The sequence below is a fragment of the Prosopis cineraria genome, unplaced genomic scaffold (genome assembly GCF_029017545.1).
Source record: "Prosopis cineraria cultivar Desert tree isolate PC_DT_omini unplaced genomic scaffold, ASM2901754v1 PC9, whole genome shotgun sequence".
Taxonomy (NCBI): Eukaryota; Viridiplantae; Streptophyta; class Magnoliopsida; order Fabales; family Fabaceae; genus Prosopis; species Prosopis cineraria.
The window spans coordinates 31,276,555-31,303,497 of NW_026555340.1; the positions used below are offsets into that span (position 1 = coordinate 31,276,555).

At 36.2% G+C, this 26,943-nt stretch overlaps 3 protein-coding genes and 1 long non-coding RNA gene across 10 annotated transcripts; 2 read left to right on the top strand and 2 right to left on the bottom strand.

The window, feature by feature from the left end:
- The first annotated feature begins 353 nt into the window (after nt 1-353).
- LOC129319889 (uncharacterized) lies at nt 354-5,076 on the top strand. Of its 2 annotated transcripts, XR_008595545.1 has the most exons (5): nt 354-544; nt 647-787; nt 1,022-1,084; nt 1,224-1,379; nt 1,482-5,076. It is a non-coding gene; the product is annotated as an uncharacterized LOC129319889 (long non-coding RNA). The 2 variants fall into 2 exon arrangements; XR_008595544.1 differs by having other exon boundaries at nt 1,224-5,076.
- Nucleotides 5,077-6,012: 936 nt separating this feature from the next.
- Nucleotides 6,013-10,087, bottom strand: LOC129320731 (TSL-kinase interacting protein 1). Of its 3 annotated transcripts, none has more exons than XM_054966301.1 (8): nt 9,989-10,087; nt 9,028-9,144; nt 8,564-8,775; nt 8,226-8,464; nt 7,902-8,133; nt 7,037-7,435; nt 6,574-6,693; nt 6,013-6,482 (listed from the first exon to the last, which is right to left on the bottom strand). In XM_054966301.1, the coding sequence occupies exons 2-8, from the start codon at nt 9,119-9,121 to the stop codon at nt 6,393-6,395; spliced, it is 1,386 nt and encodes a 461-aa protein (XP_054822276.1). In that variant the 5' UTR covers nt 9,122-9,144; nt 9,989-10,087; the 3' UTR covers nt 6,013-6,392. The 3 variants fall into 3 exon arrangements, with proteins under 3 accessions (XP_054822276.1, XP_054822275.1, XP_054822274.1); XM_054966300.1 differs by having other exon boundaries at nt 9,028-9,140; nt 9,989-10,020; XM_054966299.1 differs by having other exon boundaries at nt 9,893-10,011.
- A 744-nt stretch (nt 10,088-10,831) lies between these two features.
- On the bottom strand, nt 10,832-13,283 carry LOC129320415 (uncharacterized). The gene is made up of 3 exons (XM_054965863.1): nt 12,924-13,283; nt 11,969-12,049; nt 10,832-11,487 (listed from the first exon to the last, which is right to left on the bottom strand). The coding sequence occupies exons 1-3, from the start codon at nt 13,281-13,283 to the stop codon at nt 11,080-11,082; spliced, it is 849 nt and encodes a 282-aa protein (XP_054821838.1). The 3' UTR covers nt 10,832-11,079.
- Nucleotides 13,284-14,732: 1,449 nt separating this feature from the next.
- LOC129320917 (UDP-rhamnose/UDP-galactose transporter 6-like) lies at nt 14,733-17,539 on the top strand. Of its 4 annotated transcripts, XM_054966597.1 has the most exons (7): nt 14,927-15,364; nt 15,510-15,588; nt 15,719-16,039; nt 16,171-16,355; nt 16,433-16,633; nt 16,739-16,900; nt 16,991-17,539. In XM_054966597.1, the coding sequence occupies exons 3-7, from the start codon at nt 15,910-15,912 to the stop codon at nt 17,333-17,335; spliced, it is 1,023 nt and encodes a 340-aa protein (XP_054822572.1). In that variant the 5' UTR covers nt 14,927-15,364; nt 15,510-15,588; nt 15,719-15,909; the 3' UTR covers nt 17,336-17,539. The 4 variants fall into 4 exon arrangements, with proteins under 4 accessions (XP_054822573.1, XP_054822572.1, XP_054822571.1 ...); XM_054966598.1 differs by lacking the exons at nt 14,927-15,364; nt 15,510-15,588 and adding an exon at nt 14,733-14,910 and having other exon boundaries at nt 15,895-16,039; XM_054966596.1 differs by lacking the exon at nt 15,510-15,588.
- The last annotated feature ends 9,404 nt before the right edge of the window (nt 17,540-26,943 follow it).

Consider the following 26,943-nt stretch of genomic DNA (forward strand, 5'->3'; position numbering starts at 1 on the left):
CTGCACAGTTCTAGTCAGCATTTCATCATCATCATCATTATCAAGTCATAATTTTTTGGAATGAAAAAGCTCCATTGATGAGAGACAAAATTTTGGCGTCTGCATGACGTGTGTATAGCACAAGCATTTCTACTTATTAGAGTTGGTCCTAAAGGCCATTATACCTCCAATCAGACGCTGAAAGCAAGTGGCCACCTTCCTGCAGGTACAGAACGCACTACAGAGAACACTGGCTTCTTTTAAATCTGGCTTGAACTTTGAAGCATTTTCATTCGAGCATGGATAAAAGCAAGTCATTTTCGGCCTACCATTCGACCTCCTTCGTTGACATGCAAGATGAATACAAGGACCGATCCAGATCCTACCGCTTTAAGGGTCCAAGTGAAAAAGATGTTTTGGCCACCACTGGGAATCCGGAGCTCCAAAGGAGAAGAAGGGTAGCATCCTACAATACGTATGCCAGGGAATCTAAGTTCAAATCCACCCTCCGCAACAGTTTCAACTTTCAAGTGGATCAAAAGGAAGCTTATGGTTGACTATTAAGGTGTGTGAACTCAACCGTGTTGCTCCTTTATTCTGCACGTATGCTTGATTGTACTGTTGACTGCTGATCTTTTGAACTTATCATCACTATTACTGTACATAGGTGTATGAAAAAGCAACCTCTTCTTGAGTCCCTTCCCGTGAACACAAACTCGTAAAACTCTCCTCAACTTGAAGCAACTTGGAACTATCGCATTAACCGCGCTTGTAGAGAGAACGAAATAAAGCTTAATGTGCCATATAGGTAAATTCAGGTTGAGCCTTACAAATATACATATATATATATATATATATTGCCACAAAAAATATGCATGATAGCCCAGGCCTGAATTTGAAATTTCTTCCTTCAAGTTCAGCCTGGCCCCGAATATACTTCCTTTTCTTTTTGTCCAAAAGACTTGTGTAACATGAATGGGATCGTATTTGTTTCTTTTTTAAATTAAAGAAGCAGGCACTAAATGTTTGACATTATCGGCAGGATTAAATTCGCGACCTCCCATTGACAAAGAAATTTATTTACCATCAAGCTACAAGGTCATTGGTAGGTCTTTTTTTTTTTTTTTTGTAATATCTATCTTCTAGTTTAATAATAGTAGTCTTTTAGCTAATCCTCAAGTGATTAGCTTTTAGTAGTTGGCCACGCTAATCCTTCCATTATTGTAACTTTCCATGTTTTGTAGGCAATGCGAGTTCTTCTGTGCTTAAAACCATAGAAAAGGAAGAATTTCTAACCGAGCTCAACGTTGAATTTGAAATCTTTATATCTGCCCAGAAATTTTCCATATTTGTGGGCACTTAAAATCATTCAAAAGGAAGAATTTCTGACCGAAGTCAAGGTAAGCACGACTTAAATAGATGTATATGGTAGACAACATTTTCTAACCACCATAGTACCATACATAAATGCTCTAACTCTTTTATTGTGGAAAATGACACAGCTTCCAAGAGGGAAGAGTGACTCAAATAAATACCAAGAGAAAAGGCTAAAAAACATAAACGCTTGGGTACAATTTAGGCAAATTATTGCGAGAATTAGAGTAGTAGTAAAGGAATGGCAGAGCCTCACACTTGTGGATCTTATAAAATTGGGACTCTTTCTTTTACATTTCATCTGGAGGGCACTTCAAGCGATCTATTCCTCAATTTCGGTTACCCAACCTCTTGTTTAATTTAATGAGATTAGGCAACTTGTCCGGATCAAACCGATAATCCACGGCAGAAAAGGAATGGCGAAATTGAGCTGGGTCGCTGTCTTCCTTGCCACTCATCATGGCCTGCAAGTAGCTGCTGTGGTTCTTGATGTTCTTGAGAGCATTGGGATGCGCTTCAGTCCTGGGAGATCTTTTCTCACCTCTCGACACAAATACTGGAGAGAGAGTCAGTGACGTATTCAAGCTCCCTTCTGTTGTACATTGTTTTGAGCTCGACGATGTGCTGCTCACACTATTCCCCGTTTCTAACCCACACATGCTTCCTTCCTCGTTCTTCTTCTGTTACAAGGGCTACATGATTTCAGATGGTAAAATGACGCTCTTCAAAGAGATTCTTAGATATACTGTCACAAGGCCTTTTAAGATTAGACAAACCAAAGCTATATTTGTTTTATTTGTGATTATCACATCACATAAACAGCAGTTGGCGGAAGGGGACACCTCTTTTGACGATTCTGAATTCCTCGCGAGCTGTGCAGCAGCAATTTTATTCTTTTCTGACTGACTCACGTTACTTGTCTGGGGCATTTGTCCTTTCTTGGAAGACCTATGCCTACGAATATCACGGAAAGCAACCAAGTCACAGACTAGAAGGAGCCTAGCACTCAACACCATTTTCACGTAGTGAAAGAAAAAGGATATTTGACGTAATGAGAAAATAACTTACTTTTTGCGCCTTCTAGTATGTGACCGCTCATCCTTCTCTTTGTATATTACTGGTAGTGCTGAAAGAGGGCATGGTAAAGGACTGGTCTTGAAGAACTGAAAGCACAAAAACCAATTTAGCATATAAATGTGATGCAAATGTTGCTTATATACTTAAGGAAACAATGCGAAGATTTCAGCAATGAATGAAGGAATTCATTTTTTAAAAGATAAGGAAGAAGAAGGAAAGAGCTCACTTCAGCTTGGAGAGCAGAGGCAGCAGTGCCGCGATAGTTAGGATCAAGATCGAGAAGCGTAGTTAAGAGGCCAACAGAAGAGGGAGGAAAATCCCTGAAGGCTTCTTCATAATTAGGCTTGTAATGTGGTGGCCGGTAACTTGTCATCAGCTTCAATTTCTTCCAGTAATCCTCCGTTGGAGAACCACATAGTTTGAAGATCATGTGCAGTTGTTCGACCTAACACCCATTCCATTCCAGCCCTAAATCATTAGGTATAAATATTCCAAAAATATAGTTTTTTCAGTTAAGAAAATTTGAAGCACCTCAGTCCTGCCAGGCATGATTGGCTTTCCAAAAAACATCTCGGCCAAGAGGCATCCAGCACTCCAGAGATCGATGGCGAATCCATAGTCAGTTGAACCCAAAAGTAATTCAGGAGCTCTGTACCAGAGGGTGACCACTCGATTGGTAAAAGGCCCTTTTGGTTTAAGATCAAAAGAATTTGCCAGCCCAAAATCTGCAACTTTCAGCACCCCTTTCTTATCTATCAGCAAGTTTGAAGCCTTTATGTCTCGGTGCATCACTCCCCTCTCATGGCAATGCTGGAGTCCAGAAAGCAATTGCTGCATATAGCACTTAATCTGCAGCAAACACGACCATCCACTCAATCACATGTTTGTCAGACAAGTTGCTTGAGAATTCTTAAAACATAATCTTCCAACCTGCGGTTCGGTGAGTTTCTCCCCAGGGCGGGTGATGACACGGGTAAGGTCGGACTGCATGTAATCAAAGACTAGGTAGAGACTGTACTGCATCCTTGAGGTGGCTATGCCTTCAAGCTTGATGACATTGGGATGGTCCAGCTTCTGCAGAATCATGATTTCTCTTGCCATGAACTTTATGCTTTCCGAATCCGATGTGTCAAAGCGGACCTTCTTCATGGCAACAGTCTTTCCCGTTGCCTTATCTCTGGCTTTGTACACGTTGCTGTATGTTCCTCGTCCCACCTGGAACCCAAATGCACCAAGCATGTTCGTGATGTTGCTGCAGGTTTTTTCTTGTAATCATAAGAGCGTAAAGCATTATCTTTGATCATAACCGGAAAAAAGGGATTCCACAAAACACAGAAATACCATCTTGGTTAACGGAAAAAGGGTGAGGAAAAATTGAATAAAATCTGTTAATTTACGTTGCATTTCCAATGCAAGCATGCAAACTTGGACGAGGATGATAATGTCAACTGATATAGTTAGTACTTGGGAATGAAGCATGAAACAATAAGATGGATAAAAGAAATGTATGTGTGAAGCAGCAAGTTTTGCAACAAGTGTAAGGAATTACCTTGGCAAGCATCTCATAACAATCAGCGCTCTTGGGAACCAGGGAGGCCAAAACTTGTGCAGGTACATTATCAACCAACCACTTAGGCCACGCCCCCACGGACACATCTTTTCCAATCTTATTGTCCACAAATCTCTTTCTTGAAACATTACCACCCTCATTCTTCTCTGCTCTAGCAACCACTCTTTCTCCGCCGGCTTCTTCTCTGACACCACCATTCTCTGCTGTCCTTGAAGTTGAAATCGTATGTTGCAACTTGTTATCGGGAGGTGGCCTCAGATTATTGCAGCTACGGCTCGTGGATCTGGCTGCCCTGCTTTGATTGCCATGGCCATTGTCCTCTTTCCGCCTCTCGTCTCGAGAGGGAGAAAGCTTGGCGTTTACGCAACCCATGGCGACACAGAAGCATGAGACAGAGAGGTTCTGGATTGCTCGGAGATGTGAAAGGCTGTTTTGGCCGGCTTGGTTTTGATTCTTCAGGATTGCTATGTAACAGAAGCATGGGATGATGCTTTCTCCGTCAATTGACGATTGAAGAGATGAATGGGATGACTGTGTTTGGATTATTCCCCCATAATCAACAACAGAGACACTATGTTGGTAACGAACCCGGCAGATTTCAAATTGTTTTCTGAAATGACCGGCGCTACATACGCCAAAAAGTTGAACGTCTAAACAAATGCCTTATCATGCTACAGTTTGATTCTGAAGTTCTGGACAAATCTCATTTGGCACAACCACCTAATAATAAGTTCACCCGATTCGTCGCGGTGATTAAAAAATGCTCAAGGTGTGCCTCAAAGCTGCATTTTCACTATTTTCAATGATTTATCTGTTTTGAGCTTATTTTGTTGGTGCTGATGGACTTAGAAAACCCTGAGAGGTCATGCAGTTGATTGAGATTTAGTAGAAAGAGAGACGAATCGAATCGATTTGTTTTACAGTATAAATCCAGGCAAACCAACCCAAAGAGATTTAACTTTTCGGGGAAACTAACCACATTTTGCTATCAACAAAGTCTCTGAAAATGGGACTTGCTATCGATATGATATGACATAGTAGTGTTGTTATGTATTCAGTCTGGGTGACTTGAACTTCATGTGTTAGTGAACTTTTCTTGTGGTCCTATTGACTGGTTTTTTTACCCGCTAGCCGAAAAAATATTTAACAGTAAATCAATTGTAACAAGTTCTTTATTTTATACAACCTGGTTGAATTCAAAATAATGCAAACCGATCCCCAATACAAGGGAGGGCTAGTTGATGAATTTAGGTTGATTTACGATGGATTCGATTTGGTTTAATCATAAAACATCATTTTGATTTTTGAATAGCCCCCATCCCCAACAATAATAAAAAGAAAAAGGAAAAAAAAAACACTCTTCCGTGGTATTCTTTCGCATTTTCTTACATGAACTATGAACATGACAAAATTCTTTGGTATAACCCTTAAAAGATGACAAATCAAATGTATTTTTTACCGATTCAGTGATTTGACCTATTTTAACCTTCATGGATAGCGCTACAATGTGAATGAGAATGTTGATAAATTGTTCATGTTAGATAAAATAGTAGTTTATCGTTTACTTTCAAAATTGAAAAAGCCAAATTATACTGCTCCATTAGATGATTTATAGCATTTTGGTGAAGTGCTTTCCCAAATTATTTTCATATTAGAGCTAGTCAAATTCCTTGAGATACTTAAATTTCTATTCAATTAGAACTCAAATTAAATTTTGATAAAAAATGATTAAATTGAATTCTTTTATAAAATGATTAAATTTTAACATAATAAAATATCATGAAAGACGTTTAAAAATTGATAGTGAGCTTGATAAGCTCATAACTAATTAGTTTAAAATAAAGCTTTATAATTGTGGAGTCAATTAAGACAAGCTTACGGTGTCATCAATCAATACACACACAAAAATTAAAAGCAAAAGTTACTGTATATGAAACTATTCATCTCAGGTTTTATGCATTTTAAAAAAAAAAAAATTAACTCTGACTGATCATCCAATGGACAGGTTGGGTTGATGGTTTAGTTAATAGATGAGAAGTTCAATATCAATACCATCGCTAATAAGTATAAAAAAATAAATTATTACGACATTTACAAGTAAGTTCCTAAGAAGTTGACTACGGTTCAATTGACCCAAAAAAAAAAAAGTTGACTTCTGTTTAAAGAATATAGGATCAAAGCGAAGATAAGCAATCACAACGAAACAGTAGACTCTCAAGGGCTCTGATTTGTCACCTGATAACTCGCTGTGGCTATTATAATTCTTTATGCTATAATGATATCAGGCCCCTTGTCTTTACAGATTCTGTTTATATCACGTACATTTCCTTCAATGTGCATCAATCTTCTTCAAGGTGGTGAAGCTAATCGTCCAACATATGCGTCCATGCCACTATCTAACAAATCCACCGATGCCAACACTGTCTCCTCCAGTAAACTTCTGAGCTGGCATTCCAAGATCAAACGGCCCCAAAGAGTCGCACTGCATTAAAACGTTATAATTTAAATCAGCCATCAAGGAAATCAAAACACGGCAGCCGGTGACATTATACTTATATAAGAAAGTTGAGTACCCAATTGATGCCTCCTAATCCAAGACTTCTTTCTTCATCGTATGCACGAGAAAGAAGCAGCAAATCTGTCTCATTCCTTTCGGAGGCCAAATCTCGAGGCAATCCATCTTGATTATTAACCTTCATAACGCCATCGCAGACAAAATAAACGGCAAAGTAAATAATCGTAACAAGACTACCATGCGACATGCAATCTACATAGCAAGCAGCAGGTTTCACCCAAAATTAAAACCTGGTCCCCCACTCTAGTACAACGCATACATATATTTCACGGCAAGCCTACGAATCTAAAACTGATTGTCCAAAGCCAAAGGTGAAAAGTGATTATCAGAAACCTAATATACAACACGTGAAATATCTCACAAAGAAATTAATAGCCTTCATGTCGCGGAATCAGCTATGAGCCACATGAAATAATATTACGTTTCATTAAAATTTCTAACAGAAGACAAAGAGCATAAACCTTTTCTGCATCTGGCAATTTGAGTGAGTTAGAAATATCCAGGCTGCCAGGTCCAGAACAAGCCTTTCCAGTTGAAGACTGTGCATGAGTTCCTGGGGAAGAGAACTTTCGAAGAGGAAATGCATGACACGTTTCTTCAGCATCCAATATAGATGGGCGTAACTCTTCAGTAGATACCTTAGGATGACCGTTCTGGGAAATAATAAAAGCATCCAATGAATCAGAGATTATTTGACTTGGTTGCATGCCTGCAATGCTTCCATTTAATTTCGAATCTAAGACGCTTGACTTTCCCTGCAAGGATGCTTCAGAAAGCAGTCCTCCAATGCTTATATTCGGTAGACCATCAACCCAGAGTAATGACGGTTGTTCAGGCACACTACTTATTGGCTCATTATCCTATTCAAAACAAGATAAGCATGTGTAAGAGATTGGAAATGGAACAGTATTGCATCTAAATTTCCGGACAAAACATGACTACGAGTTATTTGCATTATAACTGCTGCACAGCAGCATTTAGAAGCCATATTAGAATACAGGCAATCCACTATAAGACTTTTCAAATGTGTCAGGACCACAAACAAGAAATAATTCCACCAATAGTTCTAATTGAGGTTACTCTCATGCAAATGTGCCGAAATAACCACTTAAGATTCTTTCATGTAAACATTTTATTCCAATATTCGCCATTTAATTTTTCAAGTCAGTTAAAATATGAAATAATTGCTCAGGATCACTTTTGCTCCGATCCTCACATAAAAGGAGTAAATACATCATCTATATCCATCAGCGATTCCCATTTGTTTGTTAATTTAATAAAACCACTGCAAGAAATGCACAACAGAACATCTAAGCCACAACTTACCAGCGATAAACCTGATACAGTGGTCATTTTCTGAGCCCCAACTGCATTTGTTGCATCACCCATATCAGTTGCTTTGTGCACTATATTTACCTCATTGTGGTCATCATTCAAAGTCTTGGAATGAGCAATTCCACCTCGATGTGTACATTTAGACAGTAAGCCAGCCTCGAGAGACAATGATACCGAAGCCTCAGCCATAGATCTCAAGTCATTGGTAGAGAACCAACCATACCTTAAAAGGGGAGGACAAATCACAAAATTATAGAAACTACCCAACCCACTTAGAAAAGGAAATTTGAACAACAAAGTGATCGGACAAAATACCTCAAACGAAAAATGGCAGGGCTTCCAATGGCAGCATAGACTGCTGCTGCTGTTATATCACTATCATCCAATGTCCATCTTCTACTGGTAGACAGGTTTTCCTTTTTAGAGTATGGAAAGAGCATGGGCTCCCCTGTAGCTATTGTTGAACTTCCCCATTTCTTTTTAAGGTGTTTCAGCACTGAAGAAATTTTCTTTTGACCTCCAAGAGTGAGTTCCAAATAAGGATTATGTCCACCCTGAAGATGAAACTATGTCAGCACGTAACAATCAAGCAGACTGGTTCAGATGTAAAGCATTTTAAATTTGTCCAGAGGTTTCATGTTTTAGCATCTGACCTTTTCCAATCCTATTTGTGTGCCTTTATTTATCGGAAAAAGTTGTAACTTCATCTTTCCAGAAGAAATACTTTTTTCTTCAGGATAAAGGTCGAGAGCTTTTCTCTTTTCCATAAGAAACGTATCTTTGGCAGAAATCTCCTGGCCCATTCCCCCAGCTTCCTTGAAAGGTAAGCGGTGAACTTTTTCATCCAACAAATTTACACCGCATCCTAAAAATTGAATCAATCAGCCACAAAAAATTATCCAGTATAAGGACAAGTGAATAACAATAAGTCTTATCCTACTAAGGGAGATAGGCTAATAAAGACTAATAAACATCTGTAAAAATTTGTTAGAAGAGATGTGCAGTTCAAGCAAATAAAACAATTAATTGCCTTAAAATGAATCGTAAGAGGATAGTTCAATCCACTGATTTGGATCCAAATTTTTTCTGCATTATAGAGAAAAGAAAGATGTGTTACCATGTGCTTTGTGAATAGACGTAGTAGTTTTCTTTGACAGTTTTCTTACTCCAGTGCCTCCAGTCTTTTGAACGCACTTTCTCGAATTCTTCATAGTTTTGCGGTCAGGAGATCTGCCTGTTTTCATGATGGTTCAACTTTCCAGAAACCGACAACAGGAAATAATCCTTAATTTTTATTATGATCCTTCTTCAAGAGAAGGCAACAATTAGTATGTGAAGCTTCTGGTATGATGAAAAATTAAGCACTAGAAAATTCATCAAATGAATGCATCAGGGCTATTTTTCCGTTTCCCATTTTAGTTCCTTCTAAAATCTTTTCCGCATGATAACCTGTCCACTGTTAGGAGAACACAAGGTGTATATAGAAGACGAACAGATGACAGCAAAGCAACAGGGTCGGGGTATCTAAGTTAACAATTACCTACTTCTCTTAAATTAAAAGTAAAAAATGGACCAGATTTTACTCATTAGTCCTTTCTTTCCCAACGTTCTCAACCCCGAAGTCCAAAGATAATTGAGTGCAGTAGAAATCAAAACGAGGGCCGAACTTAAAAGCAAAGACATCCAATTGTGATTGTGATCGTAATCACATAGGCACCGCAATAAGCTAGAGTTTGGGCATACTACAAAGGCAAAACCCTAAAATGGTTTTTGGGCGTACCAAATGAAACTAAAAACTAAATTGGTTAGATGAATCTAATTAACAAGAACGCAATATCTCAATCGATATAAGAAAGTAATAGCCAAGGATATTCTAACATGAAAAATTCACGTTAGTGAGATTTATGTGAAACAAGCGGTGCGTAATTGATATTCGGAAACTTGACATACATGCCAAAAACAACACAAGCTAAGCATTTTACCGGGATAATATGCTGACGGAAAATGACTCAAAGATGACTCGAGATGGAGTAGAATTGATAAGCTAGGTAGAAATTTAACAGTTTCGAGGAGCATACCGTGCTCGAATCATAGAACTGCGTCGCACGCAGAGAAGAACGAAGAGACGGAGTGAGCGGGAAATAACGCGGAAGATATAAAAGAACGCTGACATTCAAGCAGGCATAAGGCGGCAAAGAATTTTGGTCTCAAGTCAAATTTGGGGCCTTATTGGGCTCGCTGTGCCCAAAAAAGGATACAACAACCCAAAACCCAAATTACTGATAAACAAATGTAAAAGCTAGTTGTTTTTGACTTTTGTATGGGGCTTGTGAAGAACACTTTTATTTGAGATATTTACATGCTACTTGGCTCCAAATTTAGTCTTTTTATTCCTAGTCCTTTTATGTCTTACTTTTCCATTTAGTTTGATCTTGGGGATCTCTGTGTTTGGGAAAAAATCAATTAATGACTATAGCAATTTTATCTTTTGCACCGAAAAGAATTTTAATTTGAATTCAAAGAAACATAATATATCTAATATTTAAGATATCAAATGTCAACATGTATAAATAAAAATTATAACAAGTCACATTTTTTTAATATAGTATAAAACATGGATTTTCTATGCAAATAAAAATGATTTATTGGATTTGCACCCAAAAAAAAAGGGATGGTTTATTTGAAAGGAAAAAAAATAAAAATTAAGGACAAGAGTACAGCGCAGTCCCTGAAGACAAATTTTGTATGCGCATTCAACAGAGGGCAGTGCAATTTTCAGAGCACAATCTTTCATTCTTCTGTATGTCACTGTATATTATTTAACCGTGGAAAAATTTTAAAATTAATTAAGTACCATAATTCAATGAGAATTGTATGCTCGACAGGTCAAGATATTCAAGTTATTAATATCACCCTTCAGATATCCAACGCTCCCTCATAGTATAACCAGAAACCTCTCATTATACAATCTGTTTCTCGTGTTATCACTTGGGATATTAGCCAAATATTTTCCTCAATATGAGTTTACATGTTCAAACTGACCCACAAGATACACAAAAGAAAAAAGTAATATCCACAGCACATTTCACCCTTCTCACCACACACATTATTACCAGAGACTTAGTCAATCCTTCTCTTTCATGTTCCAGTTCCAACAAAATCATCAGCATCAATAAGAAAAATCATGGCCTGGACTGTCTGCATGCATGTCCATGCCATCACTAGAGTTGGAAGAATTAGTATCCCTGTTGGGGTTATTGAGATACCCAATCTCAGTGTTCCTGTTTCCATTCCCTGATAACATGATATTACTCGAAAGGCTACCTCCCTGTGCTAACTGAAATGGCTGAAGGCTGCGACGAATGGGGCTAGACAGAGCATTGGAAAACACAGAATTCTTGCCTTGCTGATCAGGTTGCCCATTACGAATTGCCTGCCCTGTAACAGCTGCTGCAAGTGCATTAGAGGGTATGGATGCACTTATGGTATTAGTATGCATTGCAATCTGGAATTGTTGCTGGTGAAATGGCAGCCTTGGGGACATTGGTGATTCTTCTGTTCCATATTCAAGCTCATTCTACATAAAGACACAAAACTCATTATTAAGGAGTTACATTAGCTAACCTAATGCAGTTTATATGTGTTTTCATCTACAAAGAGGTATCCCAAAATGGAGTTATACTGGGTCGATCATCTCAGATCACTGTGCAAAAGATCATGACTATTGACTACGTAAAGACTAGGGTTTAATTGTTGCTTCCATCAAAAGTAAGTTTCACGGTTGAACCAACTGAAAAAAGGATCTTAGTACGATGACAAACTAGAAACAACAGAAGTTGGGTGCCTGCTCCATGAGGACCATGACCAGAACAACCTAGATGCGAAAAAAAATGGTAGGGTGTACACCATGACAAAGGAAAGTTCATAGTCAATCAATTTGGCTAGAAGAGAGAGGAGAGACAGCTCAATGGAGATGAAATGCTGCAGCACACAGAGCTTAACTCCCCCCACCTCCCGACAATTAAAAAAAATCAGTCAACATTTAGTGACTACAAGACCTTCAAATAAGAAACTATATCAATTGTTGCCGCTCTTGATCCTTCTTCTTCTTGTCTAAGAATCCATTGATATAATTTTTCCTGTACATCAGAGTAATTAATATCAATCAAACTAAGAAATAGCCACAATACCAAAGCCGACAAGAGCAAGAACAAAAATACATGGGTGCGTGCGCACCAAGCAGCTGATCATAAACAGAGAGAACAAGCTGTTTGACATAACCATGATAAAGCAGACAGAGGCATCACCAGGCAAACAAATAAAGAAAGCAAGGTCAGGTTGCTTGGTTATAAATAACAGAATTGGTCGCTGTTCAAAAATACAAGCAATTCGTAATGGTTATAAAGACCACGCTGTCAATCAGGAACTTTAAATTACTAGATTGAAAAGTACAATGCATTCAGGAGCCCTCGAGATATTTAATTCAAGACTAAAATTCTGATTTGCCTAAGTCCTTATTCACCGAAATAGAAGTGCAAGGCATCAAATGATACACTTAAACGCAAAAGTCAAATTCAAACACTTCTCCAAATTAGTTTACCAGTGGAAATAGATGGTCTGTATAGTCAATCAGTCGAAAACAAGCCAGTCTCTAGTATTGATTTCTGATGATTAATTAGAAAACTCTATTTCGTAGAAAGGAAAAGCTTCAGAAGACAATACAGTACAGGCAAAGCAAGCAGTTGAGATAAAACCTATCCGGTGAGTGATAACAGGGACTGATGATAATGTTACAAGGAAAAACGGGAAAAAAATTGTCCAGCTGCGGCAATTAGAACGAATCAAAATCCAGATATTCTCTGATCCTCCAAAAGATCGAACTAAACGAATGCTGACCGGCAGAGATTCGATTAATTTGATTAAAATTAGGATTAAAAGTAAATTACCAAAACCCATCAATTATGACTGGTGACAGAGAAAAAGGGACGGAACAAAAAAGGAAAGGGATCAAACCAGAGAGTGTCGTTCGCCAGCTTGGAAGGAGAGTTTTTGTTGGTTCATAGCCTGGGTGTAAAGGTGAGAGAGGGAGTTGGCGGCGCTGCAGAAGGTGGAGTACATGGTGCGGTCGACTTCATCGAGTCGTGTAGCGACGGACTTCCTCTTCTTGGCCATGGGAATTGAGAGGTTGGGGTTCGAAGAAGCCTGGGAATGTGATGTATTTGATTCGAGGGTTAGAGAAGGGAATAAGAAGAAAACGGTGAGGTTTTGCGGGCATAGAGGTTGGTGCTTGTGGGGAGACGGAGACGACGGTGTCGATGAATCTTCAAGTGGCGTACACGTGGCGCATCTTTCCCACTGGGCATCCATATTCATTCTCCTTTCTTTTCTTTTTTTTTTCGGCTTCCACGACTAGTTTATTAATTAATTAAGTACTTGACCACTCATCTGCATGATCACGGGACACGTGCTGTGCGAGTTAATCCTGGTGATGCACTGGCTGAATGCAGTCAAGCGAATTACAGGTTAAGACTTTGTTATCGATTTACATTGTCTTCAATTTGTCTCTTGTAAATGATAGGTCTTTTGTTGTTTTATTCTGTTCTTTTTAAAACTTTAAGTGTATTTTGTGTTCTGTCTTAATGCAAATATGAATTATTGATTAAAATTATGCAATCATTGTTTACTGAACTCGTTCTCAACTAAAAGCATGCACGATCTCCGTGCGAGTCACTCAACTGTTCAGGGATAGAGAGAATGCCCACGACACTATGTATTAGATAAAACATTTGATATGGTTGGAGTTGACTTTCCTCCTATGTAAAAGAAGGTAGAGAAGGAACTGCTGCAAGTTTAGACTATTAAATTAAATTTAATGATTTAGATATAATAAATTTTAAAAGTTTAATTTTAAACAGTTTAGATTTGTAATAAGAGAAATAGTAGGAGGGAAAGTAGTGAAAAGAACATGATTATTATCGAGAGAAAGATGATAATTAAACTTTGAATATTATAATTTTTCATATCATTAGACTATGAAAGCTCTTTATGTTCATGTATATTATAATATAATAACTTAATAATATATGAAACATTATTACTATTTTAGAAATTATTGAGAAATAGTATTGTTTCGCGTGGCATGCTCTCATTTCTTGTGGTATTTCATAACTGGCTATAAAGGTGATGTGACGCTCTAGGATATAGCTGCCTTGCACCTGTACTTTCAGACATTGTGAAAATTTGCTCAATAAGAAGCATGTTACGCGACTCTCTATGAGTATATGCAATGTGTACCGTGAATTTCTTTCCTTAAATGAATAGTGACCCAAAAAAAAAATTATTTATTTTAATGTTTATATCATAAGAGTGGGAGAAAAAGGGGCCGGGAGATTTAATTGTGCACAGTGAATTAGCAATCCTCGTGCACTGTGTAAGGGAGAAGCTGTATCTATTACGCCTATATAATATGAAAATAGAATAAGTAAGCGTTGTTTTTTTACAATTTACTGACATGGTTATCAATTTATAGTTTAGTGTGAACAATTTATTTTTTCCCCTCAGAATTAATGTGTTTCTAGGAAAAATTACAGATTTCCTTATGCCAGAGCTGATATGCATGGCATTACAAACGACAGCGGAGTCAGGGATTTTCAGCGTGGAAAGCAATGATAAATCAAGAAACTCGGCTCGACGTTAAACAGGGCCAAATAACATTGTCTCTTTCAGCAACATCCAATTGTCTCGACCGAAGAATCAATTTTACGGTGCAGCGTTGAAACAGCTCAGCTTTAAAAGACGTTATTGTTTGTCAGAAGCATTGGACGGAAGAGAGCGAAAACCATGGAGGAAAAAGGCGTGAAAGACGCCAGCTCAATGTCTCATCAAACCAGAACAGAGAGATCGCGATGCTGATAAACCACGTACGCCTTATAAAGCCACATCAACTTGGCTTCCTACTTCTGATGGGAAATCACTTCTTCCGTCATCAACCAATTACAATGTAAGCGTAAAGTTGCATTGAATCTAAGGAAGCAATTTACCACCACCACCATCACCAACCCCCTCCCCCCCTATAAGCTTTCTCAGTTCGATCCATTATGCGCAAGTAGCCATAACAGTTCGCGGCGCAAGTAAATTTGATTGTCCTCCTTCGTCACTTGTCCGTTTCAAGGCTTTTCCTTGCTTCACCTGCCAACCCATGCTTGCTCGATCACTGGACGTTAACTCTAGTAAGCAATTAGAGTTCCATGTAAAACGAAAAGAGATCCACAAATCAAGCGCTAGAGGTCAAATAACAGCGAGAAAAGCACAAGATACTCGAACTGCTTCTTTGTCTCTCTCTCAAAGACTCCACCTCTTCCTTTCCTTAATGCCTGCGCCTCCTTCCATTTTTATTAGCTTCGCTTTTCATTTAGCTAGCTCCCTCCTGATCTTTTCCCTCTGTTTGCCCCCAGGTAGGCTACATCGATCCTTTAATGGTTTCTCAAGTCTGAGAACAAGATAAACAACATGCGAAATTTCATCTGTTTCGAGGATTCTTAATTTCTTACGGTTTATTATACTTTCCCAGTTCTTGATTAAATCCCTGTTCTAATGCAGATTGATCCTCTTCTTCTTTTCTCAGTTTTTCATAAGAAATATTGAATCAATTGTTTCTCTGTGCGGAGAAATAGCAGATGTATGATTTTTCCTCTGCAGCTACATTACTATATTCATGTCGCTGATAAAATTTTAAATTTCTGAATGTCTTAAAATCCCCTCGAATAAAAGATACAATTAAATACATATTGTTTATTGGATTATTGCAGGTTAATCACCTCAAACTGTTACTGTAAATCATGCTTATTTGTTAATTTGCATGCCGTTGATAAGAAAAGAATTGGGAATTGAGACACGGCCTTGGAAGTAGATCGCGATTATCAGAATTTCATCATGTTTATTTGAATTTTGTCCTTCCTCTGAGATTAAAACCGTTGGATTTCAGAAAATCCACCTCAATATGTGTTCCGCAAGCAAGGGTAATCGGAAAGCCATCATTGATGCAGCGTCATGGATGTTCAATGTGGTCACCTCTGTGGGAATAATCATGGTCAATAAAGCTCTCATGGCCACACATGGTTTTAGTTTTGGTATCGCCTTCTCACCCCCCCCCCACTAACTTGTCCTTATCATGTCATTATTGCATTCTGAGTTTGATGCATCCGTTGTCATTACCCAGACATTATAACTCACACACACACACATGTATGCATGCATGCAGCTACAACATTAACAGGTCTGCACTTTGCCGCAACAACCTTAATGACGATCTTTCTCAAGCGGCTGGGTTATATCCAGACCTCTCATCTACCACTATCTGATCTCGTCAAATTTGTGATATTTTCTAATTTATCCATTGTGGGAATGAACGTGAGTCTGATGTGGAACTCCGTGGGATTCTATCAGGTAAAACTCGAGATCAAGAATGACTATATTTCATAATTTACAATAGCGTTATTTAACTTTTGACATGAAAATTTCAGGTAGCTAAGCTGAGTATGATACCGGTATCTTGTTTTCTGGAGGTTATACTGGACAAGGTGAGATACTCAAGGGACACAAAGCTGAGCATCGCATTGGTTCTGCTTGGCGTAGCCGTTTGCACAGTCACTGACGTAAGCGTGAATACCAAGGGTTTCTTAGCAGCTTCAGTCGCCGTTTGGAGCACCGCACTTCAGCAATATGTAAGCATGACACCAAGTCAAAAACTTATTTAGATTTTGCAAGATGCATGCTGGCAACAGATCAGCACGTAGTCACCTATCGTAAATCATATATGTTGTGTGCAGTATGTGCATTCTCTTCTGAAGAAACACTCTCTTGGATCATTCAACTTGTTAGGCCACACAGCACCGGCACAGGCAGCAAGTTTGCTTGCATTAGGTCCCTTTCTGGACTACTGGTTGACCGCCAAACGAGTTGATGCCTATGCCTATAGCGTGACACCCATTGTGAGTTCTTGCCAAATCACCAAGTCCTACGACTTATTCGTGTTGTGTGACGAATTGAAATTGATCAAGCGCTTCTCTTGCTGTGTGCAGTTATTGATCATCTTGTCTTGCAGCATCGCGGTGGGAACAAACCTCAGCCAGTTCATATGCATAGGGAGGTTCACGGCAGTGTCATTCCAAGTGATTGGGCATATGAAGACTATACTGGTTCTGATAATGGGATTCAGCTTGTTCGGAAGAGAGGGTCTAAGTGCACAAGTGGTTTCGGGAATGATAGTGTCAATAGTGGGAATGATATGGTATTGCAATGCTTCTTCTAAACCAGGAGGGAAGGAGCGACTTGTTGGCTTTTCCGATTTTCCCGGTGCTTCTGCTACCAAAACACAAGATTTCACTGCCCTACCTGTCTCTTCTGAACCCAATCACAAGGTCTAGAATAATGTTGCAAGAAAACAATAGGCTTTGAAACTTTTGTTTCCCCTCATCTCAAGTTCCCAATTAGCTCCTTCGGTTTCTTTTTCTTTAATTCACGTATTTCTCTTTGCTTTTATGTCCTCGCTTATGATGGAAAACAATTGATGAATTTAGATCCTCTGTAGTTGGGATCTATGATTTCAGTGAAGTTTGCCTCTTTTAATATTTTTTATCATTTCATTACTTCTTATAAAATGTAAAATATTTTCTCTCGCTCTTTTAAAGGCAAATTTTACTGAAATTCACAAATCTCAATTTTAGATTATTTAAATCCAAAACAATTTCTAGTGAGGGAAGACCAAAATATATTTCATTTTACCGTTTTCAGGACTGGAAAGAGCTGAGTTACCTTTTGCGGTGAAATATAACTTCTGCAAACACATTGCTCGACTAACTATCGCAAAGACCAAAGTATATAAACTTTGCTTAAATGGAAAAACTTACTTGGCTTGGGTTAGACCAGAACGCGGGCTTGACCCAGAAACAAATTAAAAAAGAAAAAAGAGAAGAAAAGAAAAGAAAGGAAAGCAAGACATGGATTATTTAGAGAGACAATTCGACGAGTACGAGTAGATCCACTTCTATGTACGCCTAGAGAAACTTGCTAGGATTGATCAATACTATATATTTACTTTTCCCCACTTAATGCAGAAATTCCAGCAAATCAAATTAAATCAAATACATTACCATTACGATCTATAGATGATGCTGACTTTTCTTCAAAAAATCGTTTTCTGCAAAGGGGTGGAAATTAATTGGCGTTCATGCAGAACTGTTCACGCCATCAACCTAATTACTCCCTCCATCCCTGTACCATGCCAGCAAAAAGTTAGTAACTAAATTAATATGGTATGAAAAAGTATGTTAGTTTGTATTTTTTTCCATAGTTTTTATAAATCATTTTTATCAACTTGATTGATATCAATATAAAAAAATATAAAAAAATAAAAGTATATGAAATTTTAAATATACTCTTATATATAATAAATTTAAAAAGTGATGTCATGTTATTTTTTTATTTTATAAAGAATAATTTTAAAAATATTTTTAAATATATATCACCTAAAAAATTATATTGTGACTTATAAATTGAATTAAATAAATTTTATAAAATATATCTTATAAATGAGATTGGAAGGAGTATACTATAAGGTGCGTGCATTACTGCATATACAGGGAACTCTTCGTCATACTCGCCGGCGGTTGAAATCCAAGGTACATGTTTGGGTTGCATACTTGCAAGATACATGCAAGACCAGCCACTTCAAATGCTGCGTTTCGCCAGAGCGCCAGATAAAAATGAGTTATCGCAACATGGAAGCGCCTAACATGAACTGAAATGTTAGGTGGACTTGATTGTCTGGGCCTTGAGAGAGAACAAGTAACAACAGAAGAGTACCGCATTTATAGTATACAGGCCACGATCGGCAAAATAATACTTTATTAGTTATATTCGGCCGTCCATTGACCAAGTTAACACAGGGTATTACTTTGCATACTTCCTCTATGCATAAATATAAAATATATTTTTAAAAATTAAATATTTAAAAATATAAAAAAAATTTAATCTTTTGAGGTGTAACTGCCAATAAAATATTTATTTACTTTTAAATTAACTCTATCTTTTTATATTTACTCCTATTAAATACTCCATAATAAACATAAAATCATTATCAATATGGGCACTTTTGAAAAAAAAAAGACAATAATTATACTTTAAAAAATTAAAAATATATTATATTTTTTAACACCCAAGTCATTAAAAAATGACTTAAAAGAGTACATATTTTATATAAAACATATACAAATAATATGTGAACGAGAGTGTCACAATTTATAATGATATGCCCTGCCCAAATTTTACAGAAGGCGTGAAAGGAGAGCATTATATACTAAGTCGATCCCCTCTCTCTCGTTTTCTTTTTTTGTTTTTCTTTTAAATTTTTAAGATAACGTGGGTGGGCGGATTTGATACATGTTTGTAATCTAAAAATTTAATTTTGTTTTCTTGGCTCCTTTTCATCTGCAAGTAGTTAAACTTTACCCTGAAAAGTTTTTACACGCACTTGTGTGGTATATTTATTCTTTGAATGATAAACTACGAAATTGATTTACACAGCAGATTTAACGCGTTCAACTCAGATGACAAGTCCTCGAAAAAGGCGTTCAAAATAATTCACGACTCAAAATATTCAAAAAAAAAAAAGGAATCAATATTTACATGTGATATCTAGCAGGGAGATTTGCGAATCTAAAGGCCACGCCTCTTGGGGAAGGCTGGGAAAAACAGCTCTTGTGGGGTCGTGTCCTATCAGGAAGCATGAACACGGATTAATTTCTCCTCGTTACCCCCAAGCTTCTGCACATATAAAAATGGTAAAACGCCAAAAATTATGTCATAACGCAGTCTACGGGGGACCCACTTTGTCCATTTTATCATTTTCATTTTTTCTGGTAACTGTGGTCCACCAGCCCATGCGGGCCTTGCCCTAACCTAACATTTCGCTACTTCCGCGGCAAAACTGGGACGCTCCTTCCGTTTTTTTAACTTTTTACACCTCTCCATTCAATTTTTATAATCTTTCTTTGGTCTTTCTCATATATTTTACTAAAATTAAAGAAATACTTAAAATTTATTAATTTTATCTTAAATTTTAATAATTTTTTTGATATGTTAAAATATATATATATGTATGTATTAATAATGCAGGCTCTCTCACCAATATTTAATAAGATAAAAAGAGGAATTTGCAATAAAATTTTATAAATATGATCAAGAAATATTACTCTCTGAGTCTCATAAAAAGTACCATAAAAACTTGCTTGCCTCTGCCTTCTAAATCGTGTTTCATCTTTTTAACTATTGAGGTGGACTAAGTACAGATCAAAACATTCTGACCTTCTAACTAATATAGCGTAATTTGTTTGTTAAAAAGTTGCCCGAAATTTTGTTATAGATGCAGGTTGACATATTGCTAATTTTTTAGGGTTTATCACATGTTGCTATTGATTAAGGAGGAAGCTCAAAGCGCCATGCAATGAGATCGTTGCTGTCACTCTCGGAAAGTGTACCCCTGGCTCTCGTGCGGCGTTCATTTTCATTCTCATCTGAGTCATCTCTTTTATTGTACTCCTCATTTAATGCATGGAACGGCCAACTCTGGTGTGGGACCCATCTTCCCTCTCTTCCATCCCTCTCTGCATGTTTACCGGGTCCGCCTTAATAAACTTCCTATTACTCGGACCCGTCGGTCCAATTAAATTAGTTTAGAATCGCCTTTTAATCCAGTGTTATTTCACATCTATCACAAAATTGGGCCTCGTATGGACTGGCCCGAAATCTTCTGGAATATCTTTTTCCCGAATCAAATCTATACGTTATTATTGAAGGGTTATGAAATCAGCATGTCTTGATTAAGATTTCAATAATAAAGTTAGGAATTTTGTGGTTGGTGATGAATAATGATGGAATTGGTGACGGGGGAAGATAAAATGGAAGAAAGAAAATGGAAAAGGGCGGGGGGGTGAGAGAGGAGAGTGACAGTGAGAGGTTGGCCAGCGTGTCGGTAAGAAGGCAGTCAAAGGGAGGGAGGGTTGGAGTTTAATTGGGCCACGTCAACGTGATGGACAAGTGCACGTGTTGATCGCAGCTTGAGGTCCCTCCACATCTTAATCATCACCCTCATCATCATTTTTCTCCTCTTCTCTTTTTTAGTTTTTCCTTGTTTTCCTTTTTCCTTCCCTCTCTCTTCTCTCTGTCACTAAACCCACCCCCACTCGCCCCTTTCTCCTTCATTTTCAGCGCCCGTTCTATTCATTCGCATGACCTGACCCGCCCATCAACCTCGGGTCCCCCGCCCATTCAAGCTTGTGTGGGTCCACCTCTCCCTTTTTCTTTTCATCTTGCTTTCTTTTTTCCTTTTTAATCAAATAAAGTTTATGTAAAACAGGAAATTGAGTTTTACAAACTTATTATGGTTTAAACATATTTTTAAATTTAAAAAATACTAATAAAAATATTTATATATTATCCATTAATAAAGTCTTCACATTGATAACAAGTTCTAATTCCATGACATTATAAGTTATGAATTCAATTCTGATAAATTAAACCAAGTTTATTAATTTCCCTCTTTTCTGGGCTAAAAAAGCTATACCACAATCTATTGAAATTCGTTAACCAAAAAAAAAACAGGAAGAGAAATAATTAAGTAATTAGATCATATCAATTCATTGTTAAAATTATATTGTCAGCAATTTTGATCATAGATGGGTGGAAGTTAATCGAGAATTGTTAAAAAAAAAATTTAAATAAGGTCCAGCATGCTTGCATGTATTTTATTGCATTCACCCAACTTCTTTTTCTTTTGAACTGAACGCATTTTATCATTTGGGAAAACTATAACAAGCTCCATAGAGCCCATTTTCATTTGTAGGAGTCGTGACATGAGATTATCTTGAATGTCTGACATGGTTCACACACTTAAATGATTTTTATACAAAAAATTTAGATATGTCTAAAAAAATTCACAAAATTTGCCACATTACCTAGCTGGAGAAAAATAAACAAGGAAAGATAAGCTTTTATTTTTCACTTGCTTGGTTTGCTAAGAGACAACAGTATTGCTAATCTTTTTTAATAAATAAACACAGTGTCCATAGATTTGAACAAATGCTGGGCATGTCAAAGATAAAAAGTCTTAGACGTAGTCAGAGGTTCCTGAGATCTCTTATCTCAATCCACCCAAGTGCAAAAGTGTAAGAATAACTAAAAGAATGTAACTTGATTATTAAACTAAGTTGCAAGCACTGCAATGATTACAATAGAACTAACATGCAACTTGAATTCTGAATACAAAACAATGTAGAAGGTAGCTTGTGCAGTGAAGTGTTTTAAGTGAGTTCTTAACTTTTTCTTACTGTCTTCTTTCTTCTTTGGAGCTACATTTGATCTAGGTCTATTGGTCTCACAACATTTAAAGCTCTTACGTTGAAATATCTGCCATTCATGGCACCATTTTATCAAGATTAAGGACACATCCAAGTAATGGTTTCTCTGGCTACATTATTCCAAATCTTAAAAGTCACATTTCCTTTATAACGCAGCGCTTACTTAATCTATGCAACGGCCTTGCGAGATTTGAGGCATATGCCATGATAATGGCCCCACATTCAAATAACAATCCTTCACATTTAATCACTTTGAATTGTCTAGGTTATGTTCTCTCCCTGCCTCAGCACATGCCAAGCATGGACATTTGCCTTTGAGTAGACCTAGCCTTGTCTTAATTGATGTATTATTGGGCTTGATGTTTCCTCTTCATTCTCTGTAGGTGTTTATTTTTGTTGTTTTATTTTTGACCCAAACATACAGTAATATTTTATTGGGCAAAATCTTACCAGGTTCAACTCCGTAAATGTCTTATACAACTTGTTCTACCATGCACTTTGTTGCAACTATCTAGGGCAATGGTTATTTAATTTATATTCTTATAATTAATCGTAATACTTCCTTGCGTCTTTATTATAATTAGTCACCTATAATCAACTCGCGATGACAAAAAAGTAGTTACGTCGTTGTTGAAATTTTCTAAAAAAACATGTTGATGTTTATTTCCACCCTTAATAAAAAAATCACGGACTGAAAAGAATAGATATTGTTTATTTGCTCACTGAAAATTGAGAAGGATAACATACTTGAAATAAAGTAATTAATGCTATATAAATCCTTGAAGAGTGGTTTATATTTAAAACCATTAATTTTTTGTAGAAAGCGACTCGTGTGTAGGGTAAAATGGAATACTTTAATATTGCTACTTACTCGAACCAATGTTTTTTTATTATTTAGACTAATTTAATTCAAAATATGTATTAAATTAATTTTATTTTGTTAACAAATGCAGGCAATGATAAAATAAAGTTAAAAGATAACCCAAAAAAAAATGCTTTCATGTTTTCAACCTTGCAAAATAACATACTTTTGGGAAAAAATATTCTCGACCTTCTTGTAGATAAAAAAGTGAAATATGTGACCTGGTTTTCGAGGAGCATACTCTATAGGGAGTAAAATTTCAATAAAGTATGATAAAATGAAACAAACAAGATTCTTAACGTAACGAAAATGAGAAGGGGGAATGCAAGAAATTTTACAGGGAAGAGGACGGTATTTTAATGTTGCTATATTTATTTTTCATTTGATAGTACAAAAAAGTTTTTGATGGAAGTAAAATTGAAAAAGGAAGTGGAAATGGAAGAGAGAGTAAGGTGGAAGTGAGGTTTTAAAACATGTTTGGCATGCACATAAAATTAGAATACAATTTTTAATTAAAATATTTATATCTGACGTGAGAATACCAAAGTGCTCCCAACCGAAAAAAAAATCAATCCGCCACCTGCATTCATAGCCATGAACCATCAACTTCAAAGAAAAAAAAACTTCCATCAAACTCGAGAATTGAAGGCAAACAAAATCTAACTAGCATTCGAGTATTCAACAATTGCTCCCAAGATTATTTTAAAATGGCTGAGCTACAATGTCTTAGATTCAAAAGGAGTCACGTAATTTCTCATTACCTTGGAATGACATGCCAACAAAAAAAGTTAACTCCAGTTTTACTTCATGATTCAAAAGAATCTTTCCAATGCAAATAGATTGCGAGTTTGAAGAAGGCATAGATAAATGATCGTTAGGAAGCCTTACTCAGGTTAGCAATGGGTGGCATCGACATTCAATGATGTTCAATGATTCAAGGTATGCATGGGGCAAATTGGCTAATAGTGGTGAGAAAGTCAAGGGACACCATGGAAGAGGTGGAGGAGACAATGAAAGTCGAAGGCATTTTAGTGCACGGCTGAGAATGATCAGGGCCCTCGCCTTCTCTCTTGCTTAACTATCGCTGGCTTCAACTTTTGTTGTTGAGCTCGGTTGCCTTGCCAGAGCTAGCCACTGTTGTTGTCTTCTCATGCTACCGTCGTCGATGGGAGCCGAGGGAAGGAGGTGGGTCATTGAGGAAGAAGAGAGAATATGAGATCTAAAAGGGTAAAGATGAAAGCAGGAATGATGGAAATAAGTTCCATCGAGGGCATCATGGAAGTAGGTTTCCTCAAGAATTGGGTTCAAGCATATACGACTTTTAGACTCTTGCTTTCACTTTTATCCTCTTGATTTCAATTCCAACATACCAAATAAGCCATTAATGATCTTCTGATCCTCCCTATTCTTTATTGGAAATGAGAGAACAATTCATTAAATATTCCCCTCTATTTCTTTTATGACATGCTTAAATTAATGGAGATTTAGGTTTGGATTTGATCTATTTCAATTTATAATTCATTTTATAATTTTAACCTTTTTTATAATCTAATCATTTAAAATTATAATCACTCCAAACATTTTATTATCTTCAAATTTTTTCTAATATCTTGATGATTCTCATATCTTTTATCATTTTTATTAATTAAAATAGTAAAAATAAACCTATCATTTTTAATTTTGTCATTTCATTTAGAATATCAATTCATCTATTTTTTTTCTTTTATCATTTTTATTGATTAAAATATTAAAAATAAACCTGTCATTTTTAATTTTTTCATTTCATTTAGAATATCAATTCATCTATTTTTTCATTTGAAAATTTTAAATTATTTAAATGTAAAATTTTAAATACCTGAATTTTCAATGTAAAATTTAAAATACAAAATTTAAAATTTAAAATTAAAATCAAAATCCATAAATCCAAGCGCCTAGACAGTGATAAAGGAGCGAATTCCCTGATTTGACATACCTTTCCGATGAAACGTGACAAATTAAGCATGCCGTAAGAAAAATGATAGAAATAACTTGATACGTTTTGTCCTGGGCTTTTTTTTTTCTAGAAAAAATGATAATTATGGATTTCTTGAGAACATTAATAATAATTGCACATTCTAAATTTTTAAATTTTTAATAATAGGTTATGATCCTTATTTATAATAAATTATTTTTTATTGATTGATTTAAAATCTACAATAAACTTTTGTAAATTTTTAACTAATGTTATGAAAATTTTTAAGTATGTTTTATTTATTTTTTAAGTGATAATAAAAAATTACAAGCGATTGATTTCTAATTCACGAATTTACATAAATTTTCAACTTATATTAGAAATAATCCTAAATATATTAGGTCAAAAATCTCAAGTGGTTGGCTTTAGATTTACAACTTACTCTCACAAATTCTTAACTAACATTATAAATAATATTAAGTGCATTTTTTTGTTTTTTAAATAATTTATTTATATATTGATAATAAAAAATTGAGATTTGTAACTTACTCTCAAATTTCAAACTAATATTACAAACAATTTGAAGTATATTTTATTGATTACCCGATTATTATTTATATTTTTTAGTTACATGCAAGGATCATGAACTGTTATTAAAATTTTAATAATTTAAAATATATAGTTGTCATTGATGTTTTTATAAGTTTCTAATTGTCATTTTTTCTCTTTTTTCTATGTTTTATCTCCTTGTAGTGCCGTTCTCATTTCTTAGTTACGAGTTTGGTTAAAGTTATTTATTTATATGCTACTTTAATTAAATTATTTATTTACAGTCTTGAAAGGATATTCCAGGAGAGATTGACTTTCTTATTTGTTATAAATACTTATAAATTAGAATACTGTAAACATTATTTGTCGAGAGTAGACTGAAATATATATTTACACATACCTCTTCTTAAAATTTTATTTAATTTTTTTACTTGATCGAGTTAAGAGGGAATGATGACAAGGAGGAGGCATTTGAGTGTGAAATAATGAAGGCGATGATGGAAATAGATGCGGGGGAAAATCATCTAAGTGAAATAAAGTGGCTGCTGACGTCAGCAAAAGATTCACCTTTTCCCCCGTCCCGACGCAGCAGATATAATAACTGTAAAAACTGATGAGTATAACCTATCCTCCCAGATCATCAAAGAATCTACATGACCGCTTACTCACTTCACTGGCGCCTGGCCCCATCAATTTCATCAAAACTGTATACTATTTCTCGGCAAACAAATTCCCCACTTCGCTAAACATGTTATTATATTGATTGTAAGTTGTTGATCAACAGTACTACCAGGAGATATTGATGTATAGTTCACGGACAACTTATGTAGATTTAATCTCTCATATTTTATTATAGGTATAATAATTGAAGGCAAAAGTAAAAGTGAATGGGTATCTAGCTAAAAGTTTTTCATGTGGATATAATAAGCGTTCAGTGATTGGAAATTGCAGTGCCATAATTAAGCACGATCTTGCCATGCCATGCACGGTGGCACCCCCACCCCCAACACTTTATCTCGTCACCTTGCAACAAAATCATCAGGTTACTATTTCAGTCGTCGTACTCAAAGTCTCTCTCTTTGAGTTGGCTTTTCCATGAGCGTCAAAACTCAAGTGGCAACTAAACTACAATGTAATATTTAACATTTCTATCTTGCGACTAGTTTTTGTTATTTATATTAATAATAATTATAATAACCCGATACATGCCCCGAAATTATCTCTTGACTAAAAAGTATACATTAAGAATAAGATTGC